The sequence below is a fragment of the Uloborus diversus genome, chromosome 3 (assembly GCF_026930045.1).
Source record: "Uloborus diversus isolate 005 chromosome 3, Udiv.v.3.1, whole genome shotgun sequence".
In the NCBI taxonomy this organism is placed as follows: Eukaryota; Metazoa; Arthropoda; class Arachnida; order Araneae; family Uloboridae; genus Uloborus; species Uloborus diversus.
Genome location: NC_072733.1, coordinates 173786143 through 173808912, shown reverse-complemented (window position 1 = coordinate 173808912; position 22770 = coordinate 173786143). Strand labels below are relative to the sequence as shown.

Genomic DNA, 22770 nt, shown 5'->3' with positions numbered 1-22770 from the left:
GAAGCATGGTTACACTGGATTTTACGTTTTGTTTTTGCGCCAACTTCAAAAATTATGTTTAAAAGCATTATCGATGGTGTTTAAAGAATAAAATTATTTTTCACTTTTTAGAGCAATTTTGAAGTTGGTTCTATTTTTTTTTCAAAATTTTTTTATTTCATGGTTTTCCATTCTGCTTTTCCTTTCTTGCGGTTCACGGTTACTGACAATTTCTTTTCTTTTTGTTTAAGCTTCGGCTTAATCTTTGTCCAATTGGATTCTTTCTTTCTGGGTTCGTACCTAAGAGAAAGCTCTTGGCCTTTGCTTGCATTCCTATTGGTTCCTGATCGGTTTATAACTTTGTCATTGGTGTTTGGCTAATCCGCTGTTTTTATCTTTTAAGCTGCATGCTTATCTGCTCTTGGCTTTTGTCGGATGTCTTTTCATCCATAAGCTCATTATTTTTTGCATTGAAAAAGGCGTTCCCTGTAACGCCGAAACACGTGTCTGCTGTAATTTACAAATTTGTGCTTCTACTTACGTTGTTTTGTCTGACTTTACTATTCAGCACAAAGGTATTTATTTATCTTAATATCAATCATGTTTGAAAAAAATTACAAACATTATTTTAAGTTTCACAGGCAATCTAAAATAAAAAAGGTAATTATGATTAGACACACCTTACCCAATAAAATTGGCTGCACGACGGCTTGGTTTATTTCTGGTGTTTCACCAAGAAAGATCTGTTATAAAACAAAAAGGTTTTTTTTCCCTAAATAAACTTACCTTCATGTGTGTACTTCTGTCAAACAGAAAAAGAAGACTTGTGGATTGCAAATATATTTTAATGCTTAACCCTTTATATGTTCCAAGAAACACAGAGCTATTAAGAAACCCTATTTTTATTCATAAAAAAATCAAATTTTCCATTTTTACAATTTTTTTCCAAAAAAAAGGGTAAAAAAAACCGGTTTTTTGCCACAACTTCAAAAATTTCCGGAAATTTTACATCTATACATTTGTGCGACTAAAACTCCAGGAGATATTCCAATTCAAAATTTTAAGAGACCATACCGAAGATAACTGGAACTTATCGCCCTCTTAAAAGAAGGACAGGTTGTCAAAGCAAAAAAAAAAAAAAGGTATTTATATTTTTCATTGCCATTCAAAAATTCATGCAAATGTTATGCCGTGATCCGCAAAAACACACTGCAAAACCTCAAACAATTTGAAAAACTACACTCTGCACACATATAATTTTAAATTAAACACTTGTTATCTGCTATAATTTCCCCCAAAAGGTGTTATTGACGGTGAGTGTAAAGTGGTGTAAGTCACAAAACGCTGCGTTTCATATCTCGGTGAATATTGGTCGTACTAATTTCAAACTTTTTGTGTTGGAATTGGTTTTGAATGGAGATTATTTTCTTAAATATAAGTTAGGGGACCTGATTCCCGTATAAAAAGGGAAATTCCACGGTGTCGGATGTAAAAATTGCACGAAATTTACTTAAAAAAAAAAAAAAAAAAAAACCAACGCATTTATTGGTTAACAATTTTGAAGCAGATCAAAATATTTTTTTTAATATTTACCAATGTATCGTCGCCTCAGAGCAACAGTAAGATATCTTAGTGTTATTTCTGGGATTAGATATCTTACTGTTGCTCTGAGGCGACGGTATGTAGAATTGAGAAGCATAATAAGAATTTCAGAGATAATATTTTATTTTAAGAAGAAAAATATTTAACTCATGGTGTGTCGGAGACGTATGAGCTGAATCTGAAGAATGAGACTAGCAAAACTAAAATCTATGATTCAGGTCAATGGCTTAATCTGCAACAATGTAACTACTTTTATGTCAATGAGCAATAATGATATATTAATAGCTAATAAAAAAATTTCATTTTCGATGTATTAAGTGTCAAGATAGGGAATTTGATATTTGTGTTGGACGTAAAAACTTGGTGTCGGACGTAAACATTAGGGTTTAAAAGCTATTTAAATTACTTTAAACTTTGCTTTAAACTTTGAGTAATATGTTAATGACAATAAATGATATTTTTAGACAATTACGACATTAAAAATCAAATATTTTTCGTAAATGATAATTATAACCCACTTCTAATTGGGATAGTTGGAAAAAAAATTCTTTAAAATATTTTCTTTTGTATAGAAGATTTTGTCTTTCTCTTTTAGCCATTTAAAGTGCCCTTCTGTTCTTATACATCACAGATACTTCAATCATTTCACTATTTAACTGGGGGATGCATACTGGGTAATGTACAGACTCATAGTTAATCGCAACCCAGTTATGCAATTGAAATTCCATATCTTCAAATTCATCCAATGCATCACTATCAGATAATTCTTCTTTAAATAGAATAACCATCTTAAGTGTTTTGGGTAAGAAGTGTCTGAGATAGTAATTTCATTCAATGAAATTTCTTTGACTCAGTGCATGCAGGGAATAATAAGGTTTTTCTCTAATATTTGTGCAATGTTGCTGAATTATGCACGATCTCTTCTGATGATATACTTAAAATATACATTTCTGATTTATGAAGAAGCCACAGATCCATAATCCTTGTGGCATACCGATCAACACTATTCCAGCTTTTCTAGTAGAATGGACCTCTGGTGGCAGTGGTGATCTGATTTCGTTTACCCCCCCCCCCATTTTACTTCCAGCCTTTGCATTACGCCACGCATTTTTTTCAAAAATCTTACCAGCTATACTGTCTACAGCTCCTGTCCCCTGCAGAGAAATTCCAAGTTAATTTTGTGTTGAATTTCTGCTCAAATAAATGTAAATTTTGTTAATAGGTATCTTTGCTTTAATTGTAAGCTGGGTCCATCTGAGAAAACTTGTATATTTTTAGTGCTTGGGTATTTGGTTTTAAGATATCCTAAAAGGTGACTTACAAATTTATGCACAGCGAATTTGGTATGATCCAAAGTGTCAAAAATTATTGCAAAAGTTTGAGAGATTTCTTTGGAAATCCACGCATGGGATGTGGAGATCGTGGCTTGGGCTTGTGCCTAGATTGCCAGATTGGATTTCGTTCTGCTGTAAAATTGTCGCATTTTGAGATGTTAAAAAAAAAAGAAAATCCTTTTAAGTTCAGTGCTTCTAGAAAAAAAAAATATTAAGTAACAAATTGAACCAGTTGTGATTAATCAATTTCCAGTTCCATGGTTTAGAAAAGATGTTTTCAAGTAAGAATAATTATTAATAAAGAAATTTTTAATGACTAAAGTATAAAGAAATATTATTGCTGTTTTCCATCCCTTCTATTTTGAATCGGAGAAATTACGTAATCCGAACGAGGTAATAATTTTAAAAAGCTTGGTGTTGGACGTAATGTGGTGTCGGATTTAATTATTTTTTTATGTCCGATACCATAAAATAACAAAAAAACTATTCCTTGAATTTTGTTAAGATTGCACATTTTCAATAGTAACTGATGTTCTGATTTGCAGGTAAAATGTTTCGTAAAATATCCCATCCTATTTTATACAGCACAAACTTTTAGGCAATTTAGTGTCGGACGTAATTTTATCCAAAGTGCCTGTTATAAATAAGCTTTTAAAGACAGAAATGTTTTATTTAGGTCTCATTTTTTGTGTACATTTGTTCTAAAGTGTTGTGGTAGGCATCTGAATCAGTTAAAATTTGAAAAATATTGCAACTATGGTTTTAAATACAAATTCCAACAAGATATCAAAAAAACCATTGTGGCAGCATGTCGAAAATGCCTTTGTTCAAAGGCCTGTAACTCTTACAAACATAAACTTTTGTGGTAATTTTTATTATTTTCATATAATCCAACTCATGAGCTTCAAAATGATACCTAATTTTTGAGAAAAAAAGGATTTTGAAAAATTGGTTATCAGTACCCCTTTTCAGTGGCATTGTCCAAAGGTTAAATTTTGTATTTTTTTACTCATTTTTATTTTTACTTCAAATTTTCAATATCTTAACTCTGCATCTGATTTTGAACATTTTTAAAATTGGAAGTATGCATCTAGGACTAGTGATTGCGAAAATAGAGGTTTTTGAAGGTTAAAACAGAACACCCTGTATAACAAGAATAAACTTTACATTACAAAACATTCTTTGTATTGTTTAGTCTTATAAGTTTTTTCTTGTCGATCCAGTGAACAGCACATGCTACTAAACTTTTAAATTTGGCAGTGAGCAGAGTTACATAGTTCGGAGAAATATTTTCTTATTGACAGTTACTATACAATTCGAACTGACAAAGTATGGGTTAAAAACCCTTCAATGCAATTGGTACATACGTATGTTTCATACTAAAGAATTTTTCGTTGAAATATGATGCTTGTTCTTCATTTTTCAATCGTGTTCATATTTGCCCGACTTGTTCACATGTGCCCCCCTATAAGGGTACTAGTCCATTTCACTAAAGTTCTGGTAGTTTTTCAGAAAAAAGTGCTTTTTTTTTTTAATGCCTTGCAATTTAAGCAAAAGAAAATATTTATTTTTGGTTGATGGAGTCGATAGAGGGCTATGAAGATAAGAACAAACAGAATTTCTCATTTCTAACTTGCAAGATTGAAAACTTGTAATTTCAAAGAGAAAAAGTTCCTTCAAACTAAAAAGCTTTAAAAAAAAAAAAAAAGTGGTGGGAGGGATTTTTTCTTTTTCTTAAACCCACTTCGCGGTCCCCCTAATCACTCACGGGCCCCTGTGCATAGGCCCCTTCCCTTCTCGACGGAATAGGGTAAATGAATGCAGGTATGCGTCACTTCCGATTTTGAATCATGCATATATTATTTATTAGCAGTTTTATGCCCTTGTGGCCGACTACTGGAGCACTTACCCTACCTTGTGACCATCCTGGCATAATACACATGGAGTTTAATCCTCATCCTAATGCTACTTTAACATTAAATCTGTTCTACTTTTTCTACATGCATTTAGACCTTTTAGACGAGTGCCAATAAACAAAATTAAGCATCTAATATCCTAAAATTTCTTCAGTCGTTGCATTCAGCTCTTAATTGACTCATTCACTTTCCGGAAGAGGGGCACACAAATCCCCTTCCCCTCTGCTTACCGTTGGCAAAATTTCGTTCTCTGAATTTTCTGCGGAAGAATCCCTGAATTTTTCCTTTCCAAAGATGGGCTAAAATTAACTTCAGTTTGAAAAGAAATTTCCGTAGGAAATCCCCTGCCCTTTCCTCTATCCTTTTCGAACAGCCTTATGGTGTTTTTATTTTTGAAAATTTTTACAATTTGTTATCGCAGTCTGTTTGAACCGTTATGGCTTAGATGGCAGCACGTGTTCATCATTTAACAGCACGGTTAAAATACAAAATAATTTGAACTAAGTTATTTTTTAAGCGTAGCTTTTCAAATGTAGTAAAAATGTGATACGCTATTTGTTTTTTTTGCAAAAAGACGAAAAATATATATATTACCCTTTAAATTGAGGAAGTATTTTTTTTATTTGTACAAAGAGTCAAAAACTCATTAGAAGAATCTATATTTCAACATACGACTTGGTACAGATGTGATATACCCCCCCCCCCATTTGGCGACATCTGATTTTTTGCACAAAATTGAAATATTTTTCTCGCCAATGAAGCGATAATTTTTTAAGCATGGGCGTCCCTAGTGAATCTAACCCTGTGTTTGGCAACGCGGAGGCAATCTTGTTCAAACTTGTTTACTTGGGTTGTTTACTCGGTTTTACGCAGGAGAGATACGTGTTGTTTCGTGCAATATACCTTACAGGAAAGCTTATTTTGTGTTAGTTTAAATTCAGTAGTTGTGTTTTGAAGTAAAAACATTAGAAAATGCCAGTTTCTTCAAACTTGAACGTTAATTAAAAGTTAACTCCAACATGGTGTGTATCTGTAACGCGCCATTGTCAGATGATGTTTTGTTTTGGACTGAGTGTGAGGATTTATACCATAAAAAGGCAAGTTCTTTATTTTAGAATTCACATAAAAATTCTCACTTCGGAAATTCTTTGTTTTTTACAAATCCTTGAGGGGTTCTTGTAGCTTTTAACTTTATTTTTACTGTATGTTAATTAATTTTACAAAAATAGTTCGGTTATTTTGTTCTAAAAGTTAATTCTTATCAATGCCACGAATTTATTTAGACATATTCTATTAACGTGCCTCCTTTAGGTACTGAATTTCTGAAAATAAGTTGACTCCAGCATTTTATAAAAATATAAAGGTGTTATTTTATGTAAAATATAATAGGTATTTTGAGAGCATGTCTGTATAGCAAATAAATGTATGGTATTTTTGTATTGTTTATGTTTAGGATGTTTTGCTGAGACATTTCTACTTTTCATACATCGAAATTTGAGTAACTAAGCGCTTTTTTGGCTGAAATAGTTATTTATTTTGAGGATGTTTTCCGCTTTTAAACATCTCGATTTGAATCGCTTTGCTCTTTTTTAGCAGAGTATGAGAAAAGTTTTTGTTCGATGAAATGCATGTTGGAAAATAGCTTTTATTTCTAATTGGTACATATTTCATTGGTGAGCTGTTATAGTAATTTGTCAATTTAAGCATTTTAAATACTTTCTAGTAATTGTTCTTTGTGTACAAAACCTTTCTAGTTTCTGGTATTTTTGAAGCTTATATTCGTGATGGTTTTTGTTGTGGTTTTATGTTGTTTTTATATATATTGTGTTCTGAAGTGCTTTGATCATGTTTTTTTATCTGATTTTTTCCTGTTGGCGCTAAAAATAAGCATCGCTAAAAACGATGTATTTCATATGTCGTCATACACCGTTTTCTTGGCGATGCTTTCTTGGCGCCAACAGGAAAAAGTCGCCAAGGGTTGGGGTATATCACATCAGTTCCTCAATTCAGCTCCATGTTGCATCAAGTTTTCATAACAGCTAGGAGCGTCTCATGTATTCCCTCATATTTGTTATCCATTGTTCATGTAATGCGCGATATTTTTCTAATTTTTTGATGCAGATTGTCCGGACGTGAGCCCGAACACGCATTCTCCTGGTTACCAGTCGAACGCTCTGCCGATCAAGCTATTCAGCTCGGTAATAGTGCAAGTTAAAGTTATAAATTTAACCGAAAACCTCATTCTGGTTCTTTAAAACAGGTTTTTTTTTTGCCCGAAAAAATAATTTTTAGACCGTGGGTCTATTTTTCGTCAGTAGCCTGCACGATAAGCTTTAAAATAAGGTGTAAATCAAAGAAATCGATCAAGAATTGAGGAAAATCTCGCGTAGAAACCAAACACAGGCTACAGAAATAATATGTAAGGATTTTCAGGACTCGGTTTCAAAAAACTCCAAATGAAATTTCCCGATCCACCAATTCTTTCCTCTGGCGTCACCAAAGAAAGTCTGCAATTGAGTATTTAGGAATTATTACTTTTGATTTTTTTTTTAATCTCTCAGAAGCAATACATTGCACTTAAATAATTTTTAAATATTAAACTTATGCAACATTTTATAAACTCCCCTTTTTTTCTTTTTTAAAATATTATATATGTATATTTTTAAACTGAAATTTGATCTACAAACTTGAAGGAAGATGGGTAAGGGCGCCAGTTTCAAATATTTTCCCCGCCTCGGGAAAAATCAATGATTCGTCACTGTCAGCATAGAGAAAGTCCAACGATTCCCAAATTCGTGATAATATGGGTGCCAATATATATATATATATATATATATATATTAAATTCCTGGTTGTATTTCTTTCTTCAATCACTAGGATTTTTTTAAACAGAAAATACTTGCTTTATGCTGCATGTACTTTTTGAAAATATGTTACAGTAAATGATTTCCTTAGCTCCTTAAGATATGGATTTTTTTTACGCTTTTTAAATTTACTCCTTGGAACTTTGAAAGGCACCTTGAGGGTTGTCACGTAAAATTATTATTTTTTTGCCTTTTCTTCATATCTATCGACTTACATTATTCAATATTTTGTATTCGCAACAGCTTCCTTCCCTTGAAACGCGAAGAATCCGTATATTAGGAACACCACCACTGGGTTCCGTAAGTAAGGTTAGAAACATAGGAATAATCGTAATGATTTTCTGGACGATTTTCGTTTAACTATCACAGCAATTCAGGTGACAAAGATTAAGTGCCAATCAAGTTGGGGGGGGGGGGGGGGGGGGGGGAACGTCTTCCCTGTGCCACCGACGCTACGCCTTTGGGTGCATGTTCTTTGTAAAAATTCACAGATTACTTCGGATCTTTGCCAAATTCAACACAGAGGTCCTTCGATACTCGGGAATTTACGAAAGGGGGTTTCCTTGTACAAATCCAGTATATGTCTGATCTTTGCCAAATTTGGTACAGAGGTCCTTTGATGCTCATTGATATAAGGGGGGGGGGTCAACAAAAGCTCCGTGAAATGGAATATTTATCAACAACGACTAAATTTTTGGAATTGAAAAAAAAAAAAATCCAAAGAAATCTAAATTAAAATTTTGATTCATACAATTGCTCTTCTCTACGCAGACAGGAAATCTTACTTTTGTTTGTCTTATTTAAGCCTGATTGTTGAACATTGTCACTTGACCCAACTTTTATTTTCGAGGTACACCGTGCAATCCCGGGCAACGCACCTAGTTAGATATGAAGTAGGAACTGCAATTGGTACATTAATTACATTTAAGTCTCGATTTAGGAACATGCAGGTCCTTCATTTCAAACTTTTATAGGAGAGGGGAGGGGAACGGTGACAAAGGGTATATAGGGGGTATGTCTGGCAAAATGAAATGGTGAAACATTTATCCCTTTTTTAGCGCAGCCTATCTGGTAATAGTTTAACAATATAGTACCACATGTAGTCTATTCCATTTAGGAAAAGTTACCTCTGAAGATCAACCCATATGATAAAACAAGCAATTTTCAAAAATTGATATTGATATTGCAATATTTTGTAGTAAGTCGAATACTATTTTTGTTGTTATAAATGATAATTTCCTGTTATTAACATTTTGAGAACTAATAGAGACCTAATGTTCTGTGCAGTATTTATTTAATTCATTTAAAGATTATTTTTATTTTAAATGTTTCATACAATTTGTCAAGTCAAGAGCATGCGGGACAAAGTGAAATATAGTTCATTTCGTTTACTGATTCACTTATTAAATCACTTAAGTTTTCATTAATTAATTAATTTATTTGTATTCCTTCGTTTTATAATTCACTTTTTTATTTATTCATTCCCTATTTTATTCACTCAATTTATTTTTTCTCATATATTAATTATTTTTTCATTTATTCGTTGATTAGTTCATTATCTATTCATTTCTTTATTCATTGTTTTATTTACTCATAATTTTGACTAAAAAATACTCTTAATCATCAGGTAAAGTCAATTTTATTAGAAAATATTTTTTCATTTTGCCCCGCGGAAAAAAAAAGTAAATATCCACATTTTTTTGAAAGTACAAATTTACTGCCAAAAACTAAAAAAAAGTTTCAATGCAAGTTCAATAGTAAAATATTGTTCTTTATTTCTGTGCCGAAATTTGAAAACAAATTTCCCATTTGTTCGTTCTGAAAAAAGTAAGTTGTCTTAACTATTTAACTTTGCCCCACATTAGCCTAATCTATGTAAATTATATCAAAACCCCGCAAAAATGCACCTACTTAAATGCAAATACTACATCAATTTTCCAAAGCAAACGGAAACAATTAACACCTCTTGACCGCCCAAATGACGAGCCAGGGAACGTGTAGCGGGAAGTAGGCTTTACGACTAAAAATAGGAAGGACCTGCAGGAGAATTGTGCTTCAATCTTGTTTAACGAAAACATGATCGAAAGTAGAAATTACAATTGAAATTTTTGGCTACAGTAAAACCTGTAAAGTTGACCTACCTTGTAAGTTGGCCACCTGTCTAAGCTGACCGCTTCTTTTTTTCAGGTACAGAAATAGTTCTATATCATATAAATCAAGTTCTATAAGTTGACCACCTGTTTAATTGAACCACTAAAGTAGTGCACCGAAAGGTGTCAACTTACACAGGTTTCATTGTATCACAAACAGTAAAAACATGAGAACTGAATACAAAAATAGTATTTTATTTCAGAGACAATGCACCAAAATGCAATACATACAGTTATAACAACGATGAATAACAACTTAAATATAAAACAGAGATGAACACTTCTGAGAAATATCTTGATACAGTAACAAACAATGCCTCAGAACAGAATCAACAGAAGCATATCAACTGTTTAAAGCTTAAATTCATAATTAATAACGTTCAATAAACAAAAATGATGGCTAACTGGACAGCAAATTTCAAAATTCCCCTCAAAAATGTGCGCCAATATTTTTTTCAATTAAGAAAGGTTAAGAAAGGGTGTTTCATGATTGAAAATTTGCTTCTTCATTTCATGCGTCATCAGACGGATACATGATGACTGCATCTCTAATGGCTCTAGCAACGTAGTCTACGTTTTTTTCATTCAGCCCACAAATGTTAATACGACCTGCTGTTGGAAGGTATATGTGATATCGTTGAATCAAGTACTGTACTTGTTTTTCTGAAATGAAAAAGAAAAATAATTAAATAATTTAAGGTAGGATGATGATGACTAAACAGGACTAGTTTTTATTCTACGTAACCTTGAGAGTAAGGGTTATATTAAACCGATATTATTTCATCGTAAAGACTAATCGTTCGATATTCCTTTTAACCACTTGACATGTAGATCGATTTTTTTCAGGTACGTAAGTATGTATCAGCGTTCAATGTAAATTTGTATTTAAAAGTTTGACTTTCCACGCCTACCCACGTCATTTGATTGAAGTCATAACTTGAAAAGAGAGTACTATGCTGGTATGTTCAACATAGCCAAATGTGTCTTCGGAAAAAGGAGAACCCTATTAGAAAATAAAACGACAGCTCAGATACGAATAACAAACGACACATATGCTGTACGTCTGAAAGTAAACAGCGATAAAATCAGGACTTAACATATCGTACGTCCTGAATGTCAAAGGGTTAGTGAAAGTTCATAAAAGGTTTGCATGAACCAATAAGGCGTTCAGCACTACTAGTGTCCGAGCTAGTACTATCAGTCTAAACTAAAAACGCCCTCAGTACGCAATGTATGAAGTGCTTACAAGTAGCTTTTGTAACTTTAGGGTGGCAAAATCCAAATTATTTTGAAGATTACAGCAACAAAGGCTTTCAAAAATATAGCATTTGTTGTTACGATCGTCAATCTCTGCACTACACTGTTAAAACTACAGGATGCATTCGGCACCTTTCAGGGGAGAAACACTTGTTCACCAGCGACACCCAATACGGAGCCGAATTGACACCTCTAAATAGGGTGAAAAACAGGCACCTTTTAAAAAATAGGCAGCCGGGGTGAAAAAAAAGAACCTTCAGAGAGAGAAATGACACCCTTACTGTAGATCCTCCTCCCCCCCTCCTCCGTATTGTGTCCGTTTTTGAATACAGTTTTTTTTAAAATAGTTTTCTTTTGATTCATGATATTCTACGTTTTGGACATTTTTCGCATTGAACTCAGGACTGGAAATGATAAAAACTTGTAATTACAGCATTTGATCATGTTTCAGAGTTTTCAACATAGTTAAGAAGTGCTCATTGCTTTAATTTATCTGATAGTGCTCTAACTCAGTGTTTCTGGTGTGGGTCTCTTTTGACCCACGGGCTGGTAAAAGCAAATGGAAAAACTCTTCGGACCAATGAAATCGTAATCGTTTTCTTAAAAATTCATAAAATAAATAATAATAATAACTCGCGGGCCGTTAAAAACTTGTGAAAAAAGTCGGCGTTCTGATGAGTTTTTTTTTTTTACCAAGTAACGTTAAAAGTTAATATAACAATAAATATCTACCCTTCACTTGGTATCTAAGAGCTGTCACAAATATGTTATAATTTAAAGACGAGTAATTATTTAAATAATGTGAGAAATTATACATTTACTAAAACCTGACCCGTGTCGAAAATGAAGTATAGAGGTACTTATGAATTATTTACACGAAGAGCAAAAAATATTCTGGGATATTGCAGTTACGGAAAAACAAAATCGTTTCATAAAGTTAATCAAGAGTAACAAAATAAAATGCACAAGAAGTTTTTCCATAGTTTAAAAACCAAAAGAAACTTCTAACGCTATCGAGGCATTAACCGCTAACAGGAAATGATTCAAACACTTGAATGAAAAAGGAAAAAAAAAAGCCAGACGGAGAAAGATTTTTTTTTTTTTTTTTTTTTGCTGTTTACGTTTTCGCATGCTAAGTCTGTTACATCCTACGAAGCACAAGAATCATTTTTGTTCTGGTCCTCACTTGTTGATTATTGAAAATTTTAGCTGGTTATTTTGGTGATTAAATGACTGCTTATCGAGTACTCAAGAAAATAATGATAGATATTTTCGGTAGCGTTTTGAATAATGGAAATTTCATGCCAGTAACAATGAACTGAACCTAAACGACAGTAACGGTAACTGAAAAGCAGTAAATGCACTTTTAAATACTTTTAACTATGTTTGAAAGCCCTAAAAGCTACGAAGTGATCAAAATCTGTACTTATTTGTTATTTCAGATAATTAATCCTAGAAAAGTTGTGTTTTAATCCAATAGTGTACTTCATTCAATGTGAAAGACACATAGATGCAACCACCATTTGTCCGCCATATTGAAGTGGTTGAATGCATGTCTAAGACAAAAGCGCATGCGCAGCAAGTCTTTCTGTGATTGCATGTTCTTTTGGCTCCTCTGCTCTATTTCCTGGCCAGTATTGCACCTTATGGTACCATGCTTTCACCTTAGAGGGAATATATTCACTCATCTGGAACCCCTGATTCTTACAGTGTATGGTACCGATATAGGTTCTGAAAGCAATGTAACTGCAAGGGAGAGCTCTATATCTACAATCAACCAATATTTGATCAGTATTCAAAGCTCTCTTTTAAACCCTCCAGTGCCAATTAATGTCATTTGTGATCATGCTTATGTACCACAACCAGGGAATGTCATTTTAAACTTATTCAAGGATGTGGAGGTGTAAAGGAAAGGTAAAAAATGTATTTAAACACATCTCCTAAAGACAAGTGGAGGATTAGGAGGAGGGGGACAATTGTCTCCTCCTGATCATTCTAAATTACAGGTCTAACCATAGCAGTTACATTGCTACTTTTGGCAATAGATCAACTTGTGTACGTACTTAGTACCAGTAAAGTTTACCAAGAAATTTTTCAGATAATCAACAAAAAGTGTGAAATCTCTTAAATTTGAGAACCAGTGTAGTTATTCTAAAGTGTTACCATCATTATAAATTTGAAGTCTCCTGTCATCTATTGTATTCTATGTACTGTTTTTAATTCCCATTTACTGCTTGTTTCACTTTTTCTTTTACCCATTCTTTTAACATAGTTAAACGAAAGTAGCACACAAATGTAACGACTTTAATCGTTACGGACTTTTTTTTCAACAATGAAATAACTAGTTAATATGTTATTCATGTCGTTACCGTGATATTTCTGTCGTACAAAACGTTACCTGTCAGTCCTGAGAAACAGAACATTCCGATCTGTCTTGTAATGTGGTCCCAAGATCCTGGAGTACCAAGTTCCTGGAGCTTAGTTCTGAGTGCCCACCTCATTTTCTTGATGCGAATGGCAATAGTTTTGATATTGTGTTTCCTGAATGAAAATGTAATAAAACTGTTAATGAGTTTTTTTCTCTCACAAACCTCTGTAAAGCGCGGCAAATCACTATTATTTTTAGAAGCGTGGCAAGACTTTAAAAGCATTATTTTAAATTAAATAAAATCCTTTCTAAAAAATATACAGAAACTACACAAGTGCTTTATACTGAAAACGCGAGATAAATTTCAGCAATTATTTATCTTTTTACCCATTTGTTCTGTATTCTTAAATTTTTAGTCGCTCATTTCAGTAATTTTTCTCTTCAACGAAGCATATATTGGAGATTCTCAATAAGAAACTATTTTTTAAAGAATGCCTCTTTGGAAATCTTTTTTATATACTACTTATGATTTTTAAGCGAACGATGACGTATCATGTAAATGATTAGGAACTTTGTTCTCTTTGTTTTCCAACACATCTAAATTTCTTTCTTTTTTTTTTAATGACAATCGTATAAAATGAAATGAGTATTACCTTCATGAATTTGTGAAAAAGAATTTAAATTTACATCATACTCATCCTTCAATGAGGATTTTCAGTTTTATTCATTTATTATTATTATTTTTGAGTCAATATTATTATGTACTGAAGTAGACCTTTATATTTTGTATTCGCCTATAACTTTCTCATTTGTAGGATCTTGGTGTTCTAAAATTCAAGCATTTTCAATAATTGAAGCCGAAGTTTGGAAATAAAGCACACGTGTCTAGCTAAAGCTGACGAATGCTGATTTTATTACTTAAAGTTTCATGTCCAATATTTATAACTACAAAAACCTTTAAACATGTAGAATACATCTCTCACGTATGCGAACTCAATTTCATAGACAATTTTCACAGATTAGTTGTTAGGGAAAAGTCTTAAAACATGAGAGCTTATACTTAATGAGAGATATATGAATACCGATACAATGAAATATATTTTCAGTCCCGATTTAATTGCCATTACATTACTTGAATTCCATTGCAACGAAACTCCCGTTACTGTGAACAAAATTTGCAATCTCGTGAAATGCTTTGTAACAGGATTTCATTGTGTGTGTGTAAATGCTTGTGTCAATACTAGGATAAACTGAAAGAATCACTGGGGAATCACTTAACTGCTTTACTCCAGCTATTGAGATTGAATTTGCCCTGTATTTGCAGCAGGAACAAATTCGATAAATATATTTGTTGTTAGTTAACCCCTTTAAAAATACTTAAAAATCACTTGCAGTTACGACAAGTTAACAATAACTTCAAAATCTTGCTATGCAGTAACGTATGAGAGATGTCATTTATTTCATGTGCCATTTAGACCGATGTCTCCGAGATGTCATTCACTTCAAGTATCATCGCTGACTGACGTTTCCGAAATGTCATTCATTTCATGTGCCATTAGAAACTCTTTCACGTCTCCGAGATGTCACTCATTTCATCTTTTTGACATCTCCGAGGCATCATTGTATGACAAGAGGTTAACTACAAAAATGCAAACCTCGCAGACGATTTCATATTGGAGTTATCTGACTATCCATTTAAAGATTACGACACGAGAAAAGTGCTTGTAAGGGAAGAAAAGTTCCTATCGATGAACACTTAGTGCGCGGTTTAAGACGCTATTTATGTTTAATTTCACTGAAATAACAAACTAGTTCTTCCGTGTAAAAATGTGTTTAAAATGCGAAGTTTATAAGTGTTTAGTGCCTGATGTTGTAAAATCCAGAAATAGATACGAAAATTGATTGTTAATTTTTGCATCCGAAAAGTGTGGATACTTGAGGAAAGCCTCAGGACTTAAAGTGTTAAGGTAAAGGGTAGTATCTGCAGAAATGAGGTTTTGGATTTCATACTTACTATAGACGAATGTCGGAATTAGACTGTTTTTCGTGCTTTATTTTCAGCGAAAAAGAAATAAGCAAGCTTGCACAATAAAGCTAAAGTACAATAAATGACAAAAATGCAAAAAATGAAAGATGAAAAATTTGCAGATGCGGCCTTTTACCTTCCCACAGCAGTCTAGTTCACAGAAGGTTTTTTAACACGTAAACTAGCCTGAACTTGGTCTCAAGTTTTAAAATTATCATAAAATGGAAAAGAATTGCAGGAGATCAGCTACCGTGAGCTTCCAAGCAAATTAAACCTGGATGTACCAAAATTATTTAACATAACTAAGAGATTTTATTTGTGTAACAGTATCTCGTAGGCTAGCTGTAAAACGCTTTAATTTTCACTTTTGAGCAGAAAATGTAGCCGACAAAGATTTGGAGTAAAGTTTGCTGTTGATTTATTTATTGAGAGAATTCACGCCATTAGTACCTAAAACGTTTTTCGAGAGTCACAAACACAGTTTGACTTTTCAGTCGTCTTCTGAAGGTACATTTTTCTGAATATGTTTATGCTATTCTTGGTTCGAAAGCAAAAATATTTACTTTTCTATTTAATTATCATTAAAATGTTTAATTCAAATCTTACATTATACAATTCACAATTCCAGTAATCTTAGGTTTATTTAAAAGAAATATATTTGGAATCCATGCTAGTTTTACATAGGAGTTCCCAGGTATTTCTTCGATAAAGATTTTATTTGTCCAAAATAAATTCCATAGTTCACTTTTAATAAAACTTATTGCACAAAAATGATATTTCTGATCTACATTTAGTATATGGTAAGGCCCCTATAGTGGAAGAGCCGACGCATCCGCCATGTTGGAGCAAACTTGATCCAGTGCTTCGTAGCGATAGCATTGCTGCTGATGTTTACATTTCTTTAGCATGTGTTAAATTAAGTCAAATGGGTGGTTGTTCGGCTGTTAATAGTGTAAACAGCTCGAAAAAAGGATTTCAACTCTTCAGATTTCCAGCAGATGCAGAAAGAAAAAAGAAATGGATAAATAATAGCCCTCGAAGTGACTGGCAGCCTGGAAACGACGCCAACTATTTCCAAAATTTCGCCAATGTTCACCTTCGCTCTCCGACTCTTTCGTTCCCTCTTTGGCGAATGATTGCCAATAAAGGTAGCTTTCCCTGTTGTACGCTTGCTCCAAAATGGCGGATGCGTCGGCCTCTCCAATTATAGGGGTTCTAGTATATGGGAGCTAAAAGGGCATTCTTTCTGTGGGGACATGGTTTAGACAAGCTGGCTGTTTCCTAAATACTATTGTGGCAAGTGCGGACAGAAGAAACTCATTGCTGTTAGCAAAGCTGTTAAAATACACTATCTTACCATTCATCGATCAGTTTGCTGTCATTAAGAATCCTTGTTGCAATTCCAGCACCATGACGGGGAGGGTTGCAGTAATTCCCTCGAATCATCATAGTTATATGAGATCGAACATTGGGAATCACCTTCGGATCTTTGAAGACAAGAGTCAGGTTTCCTACTCGTTCACCTAAAAAGATTTAAATGGTACATTAATAATGTTGTGCGCAAGCACTTATGATGAGCAAAAAACAGATACGGTCAACCCTAAGATAACTCCGTTCCTCCATTATCAGTAATTGACTTTTTTTCTGTAAATGAAAAATCGACTTTTTCATAATTAGCATATTCAACTCCAACGCAGTTGATCGTATTCTGTTCGATCAAGTTCTATCTATCAATAGCGCAGTCTGAAACTTCCTTTGCCCCACCCAGAAGACAATTTCTGGCTTCGCTACTGGTAGAAAGAAATCGATCGATTCGAATGCAATCAAGTTGAATACACACCTAAATCGGTCGTGTCTAGTAGTCACAGAATCATTCAAGTTTCTATTTCACATCGAAACATCTGGTGGGTGCTGGAAAAAGGGTTGCTCAGCTTCTGGTCTGGATTAAAAAAAATAAAAACAGAGCAGTCCCCACTCGCTCCATCCAACTGGTTAATATACGGGTAGTGTTAGGTAAAGCCCTGAATCAAAGAAAAAGTAGACTTTGGACTAAACGATGCTTTTTTCCTATGTCTGCTATGGTGAAGTAGCGTGTTTTGCTCCTTGATTGTGGTTTTCATGAACTCCATGTTATTCCGAAATCATAAAGCACCTCGCCGCGTCCACAACACACTTTTTGACCCAATAAATCCCCGCCCTGGCTCCGCAAAAAAACGATTGAAAAATTCCCCGTTTCCATCTAAAAAGAGGTTTCGCATTGTACCAGAGAAAGTGGTTTTTACCCAGCATTCTTAGCGGCTAATAGACGAACTTGTTTTTCACGTAATGCATTCTGGGTAAAAATTCCGATTTCACTCCAGAAGCAAGCAGGAGGAAAAAACTCCACATATACCCCGCAAATAACCGGAATGCGGTGAAAAGCAGGTTTTTTCCGGGGTCGAAAGTGTCCATGGAATGGTGCTACTCAAGAGCAAATCACTCTACTTCCTTGTAGCAAGCATTGGAAGAAAGCTGCATTTAGCCGAAAGATGGCGGTCACTACTTAAGGTACGATCTAAGGCTTAGTACGGGGTTTTCTGTAGTGTAATCTGTTAGTAGTTAGAAAATGTTGTAGTACAGTTCACTTCTATGATTTGCATGGATCTTTGTGAGACGTTTAGTATGCAAACCATGAGTTTTCAAAATTTTTATTTCGCGTTTTCTGCTATCACACTACATAGCGATTTGGAACGAAACCCATTAACAGAGCAGGTTTTATTTCAAGCCATCTCAATCCATACTTGTACTGAACAAACACTAAAATATGCACAGGTAACATCAGCAGCATTGTTTCAATAAATTGCTTTGACTCACCTTTTTGATTTTACAGTCGAATACATGTCATAAAATGTATTGACACAAATTTCCTTTTCAAATCCAATTGAATTTATTGGTAATGAGATGCCACATAAATTTGAGATTTGAAACGAAAATCATAAAGGCCGATTTAGTTCAAAACCAGCTCAGTCCAAATTATTTTTATCTGTAAATATTGAGAAATTACTGATAATTTAAAAAATATAACAAAAATTGTCATAAAAGAAAAAGAAAATGTTATTAAAAAAATTAAAAAAAAAATGGAAAAACTAAGCAGAGCGTGAAATGTTTTTGCCTCCATTGTAAATATTTTATGTTAATTAAGCTGTTTTTATTACTAAAGGTTCATTTGAAGCTGAAAACCGAAGAAAAAGTTTCATTATACTACACTGCTCAAAACAATTAGGGAGCAATCACACAAAAGTGAAGAAACCTTTGTGAGGTACCCCTGCAAAGGCATAAAATGGAGTATATATGTGTATTAAGATGTAATACAGCAAAAAAGAAGCAGAAAACATTTGACTGGGAATTTTAGACCTACAAATCTTCGTGTTTGCCTGGATTCCAGTCCATCGATAAAACGTCATGCCATGGAATACGGTAAATTACGGTGTCGTGGCATTTTCCAATTAAAAAAAAATGAATGGTTGTATTTTTCCGCTCAGACAGTGAAAAAATGGGCCTCTGATAAATCACGATTTCTGCACTTGTATCCTTCTTCTGCTTTTCGACGACAGAAACTTTGATTTGCTTCCGAAGTTAACGTTTCACTCTCATGCTTTCTGAAAACCTAAAAACATGGAGAGTTTATTTCAAATTGGTTTCCTGAATAATATTTTTCTCAATTTTGTTAAAACCTGCAAGACTTCTATTTTCGCAACCGTTAGTCTTAGATGCATACTTCTAATCGCAAAAATGGTCAAAATAAGGTGCAGCGTTAAGATATTGAAGTTTGAAGCAAAAAAAGATTTCGTGTTTTTTCACTAATTTTCAACTTTTTATGCGGATTCTAGGTCCCCTTAACTTATATTTAAGCAAATAATCTCCATTGAAAAATAATTCTAACACAAAACGTTTGACATAAGTCCGACCAATATTCCCCAACCCAAATTCCTGTTCAATACTACACTAAGGTTTTTATTGCTAAAAACTTAACTAAGTACTAAAAACTTAACTAAGCACAAACCTCACTAGTTAAAATCAACAACATATGTATTTATTATTACTTCCTTTTACAAAAAAGGAAGTATTGTAATCGCGAAAACATTTTCACTCAAAAACCGGCCTTAATTTCCATTTTTCTCACCCATGAATGAATGTTGAGTTTTTTTTCGACCCGACCACACGTGGATATATGCCTGGAAACGTACAAACACCTGAAATATCCATTTTGACGACCCCCAGTTAATTACAACGAATTTTCTCGTGACGTCCGTATGTACGTATGTATGTGTGTATGTATCTCGTATAACTCAAAAACGGTATGTCCTAGAAAGTTGAAATTTGGTACGTAGATTCCGAGTGAGGTCTAGTTGTGCACCTTCTCTTTTGGTTACATTCGGATGTTCCTAAGGGGGTCTTTTGCTACTTTTTGGGGGGAAACCTTTGTTAATTTCGATGTAAACTTAATAGGTGCTATAATTTGTCGGACACGGTGATATATCGCCAGTCTTTTGGTCGCCAAGTTTTGTCGCCAACTTGGCGACAAATTTGGCGACTTTTTCTTTTTTTAAATTTCGCTTCAATTTGGCCACTGTTGGTGATATTTAGAGAGTAAATAATTGAATGACATTAAAATTGCCAATAATGTGGAAATGACGTTAAATTGGAGTAAAAGGAAGTCATGTGATGCACACATCAGCTCGTTTTTCTTGAGTAAACATATGAACAGTGAGAGGGGGGAAGGTGCTCGAAATATTTTCAGTCTTGGAAGCACTACCAAACTTGCACTCATATAATAAGTTTTGTTCTTTATTTAAATTAGTAATTCTATTTTCATTCCGTTCGACAAATGTATAGTTTAGTTGAGCAGAAAAGGGAGGGATGGGTTCGAAAATCGGAAAGGCACCTCTCAAGCTCTTTTTCCCGTTACACATTTTCAACCCAGTACGCCACTGAAAGCCGAAGTTTACACATTTCCACAAAAATTTCTGATTTTGCCTTTAAACATCATTTTTCGTCCATCGACCAAAATTGTAAAGTGAAACTAAATTTCAACAGTTAGTTACAGTATCTTGATATCTTGAGTATCATTTTTTTATGATTCAATTAATCCACTGGCTGCTCAAATTTTTAAAAGGAGTCGCTACGAAAAATGCGTATTTTTTAAGCATAAAAACTAATACAAAATACTTAAATTAACTTTAGACACATTAACTTAGAAATTACGCTTCGTGTGATAAATCTCAAAACAAGATTCAAGGAAAAATTCGACTTTGCATTTTTACACTAAGTTTGGTTTTCGTTTACGATTTTTCCTCTATTTATTTGAATAACTAACAGTGCACTTTCAGTGAAATTCTTTCTTCATTGAATTAGGAGGCAAAATTGACGAGTGATCAACCTAAATAATTTTAATGCTTCAGAAGATGCGTTATTGACATTTAAACGATGAAATAGCGAAATGAGGCTTTAAATATACGTCATGCAGGTGGAACTCGTGGAATCAGCAAATTTTAGAAATCGCATGCTACGCGGCGAAAGGATTAAACATATTGAGTCAATGAAACACTATTTTGAGTAATTTAATGGTTTAGTAACCATTTTTGTATAAAGCGAGAACGCCAAGGCCATAGCCACGGGTGCTCAGTTCCACACATTTTTGCCGTATTTAGGTAATCCTGTGTTTGTCCTCTTTAAATGTTTAATGTAAAAAACACGTTTCTTGTTTGTTCATAATGAGGAAAATGACTCCCCGCTAATTGAATGCACTAATTTTAAAGTCAAGTCGTCGTTTCATATTGTTATAACCCACATCCTAATATTTCAATGGCAAAATAAACATGTAAATCATTTAATTTTACGCATAACTTATTTTCAATTCATGTGACGTTCAATTAAATGAGTTAACTGTATTATAATATTTAGGAATAAAATTTCTTTCCACATTGATCATAAAGTTGAAAAAGTTAATAGATTCAAGAGTGTATTTTGCTTTGCCCCTCCTATAAAATCCGAAGCAATACCTGATGTTCACACGGGCCTGACTACTGCTGTCCCGTTTTACGATTACGGTCTATCAGCAAGTAGTTGAACCTAGACGAACACTACTTTCGCACGAAGTAGAATGAGGCTAAAATTACTTTCTGATGGTGTAAATATAAATTATATATACAAAAAGGATTTACACCAGGTGCGGACTGGCCCATCGGCCCGAGGGCCGACGCGCCCTCCCGCCTATGCGCCCTCAAGCCTTTTTTAATTTTCTAAATTAGTTTTTTTAAATTGTTCATCATTTATTTGAATCCAAATTTAAGTAATGCAAATTCTTCGGATGGGATAATGTAAGATAGCCACTACAGTCGAGTCCCGACTTACGCGAGGGATGCGTTCCAAGATCCCTCGCGTAAGTTGAAATTTCGCGTTGTGGGAAAGAGTATTTGTAAAAACTTTTATAAACATAACCAATCATTTTAGGCACTTGTAAACACCACCTCAAACAGTTAAAAAACATTTCTTAACTATACATTACTGTTTCTTACATAAAAAACTTAATTTTTATTTTTATTTAAAAAAACCCCCGTTTATTTCTATGATGCACTAAATCAATGATCAGTGGGAAAGAAAGACAAAATAATCCAGTACGGTGCGTATAGTATGTAGTAAGAAAAACAAATGCACTTTAGCTGTTCTGTACAATAGATCCATTAATGATATTTGTAACTTAAAAAAAGTGAACATGATGTTGATTTATGCTGCGTGATCAAATCGTTATTCTAATAAATTTTTAAATTCAGTTGCTTCACTAGTTCTATTATGACGTTTCCATATTTGGCAATACCCCTCTTCCTGATTTCTTTATTTTACATAAGAGCAGCTTCCATTTTCACAATTTTTGTATTTTGCTTGGATACTATTACCAAGGAAGTTAGTGGGAGGAAGAACGATCACTTGGTTACCGATTTTTATGTTCCGTTGAGAAAGTAACCGTAGAAAGGTGAACTTTTATGGATTTCCTTTTCTTGACGTACGGCGTTGTACGTACGGAAGATTCACTCATACCTAATTGTTGTGCTACCCTTCGACGCATTTTTTTAGTTGAGCTTCAGCTTTTAAGAAGCTTTAGCTTTTCTTTAATTGTCAGAAACCTTTTCTTTTTCTTTCTATCTTCACAAACTGTAGATGAAACAGCGATCTTAGGTAGAAAATATTAGATAATTTTCTATTTTAATTATATTTCGTTAACTTTCGCATTTAGA

General features: G+C 33.7%; 1 protein-coding gene across 1 annotated transcript in view; it reads right to left on the bottom strand.

The window, feature by feature from the left end:
• Positions 1-10283: 10283 nt before the first annotated feature.
• The window catches only part of LOC129219054 (aspartate aminotransferase, cytoplasmic-like), a 71863-nt gene continuing 59376 nt past the window's right edge, over positions 10284-22770 (bottom strand). Inside the window, exons 7-9 of the mRNA XM_054853374.1 lie at positions 16854-17019; positions 13501-13643; positions 10284-10508 (exon numbers count right to left, since the gene is read on the bottom strand). Coding sequence (XP_054709349.1) covers positions 10357-10508; positions 13501-13643; positions 16854-17019 — 461 coding nt within the window. The 3' untranslated portion in view covers positions 10284-10356. The remainder of the gene's footprint in view (positions 10509-13500; positions 13644-16853; positions 17020-22770) is intronic.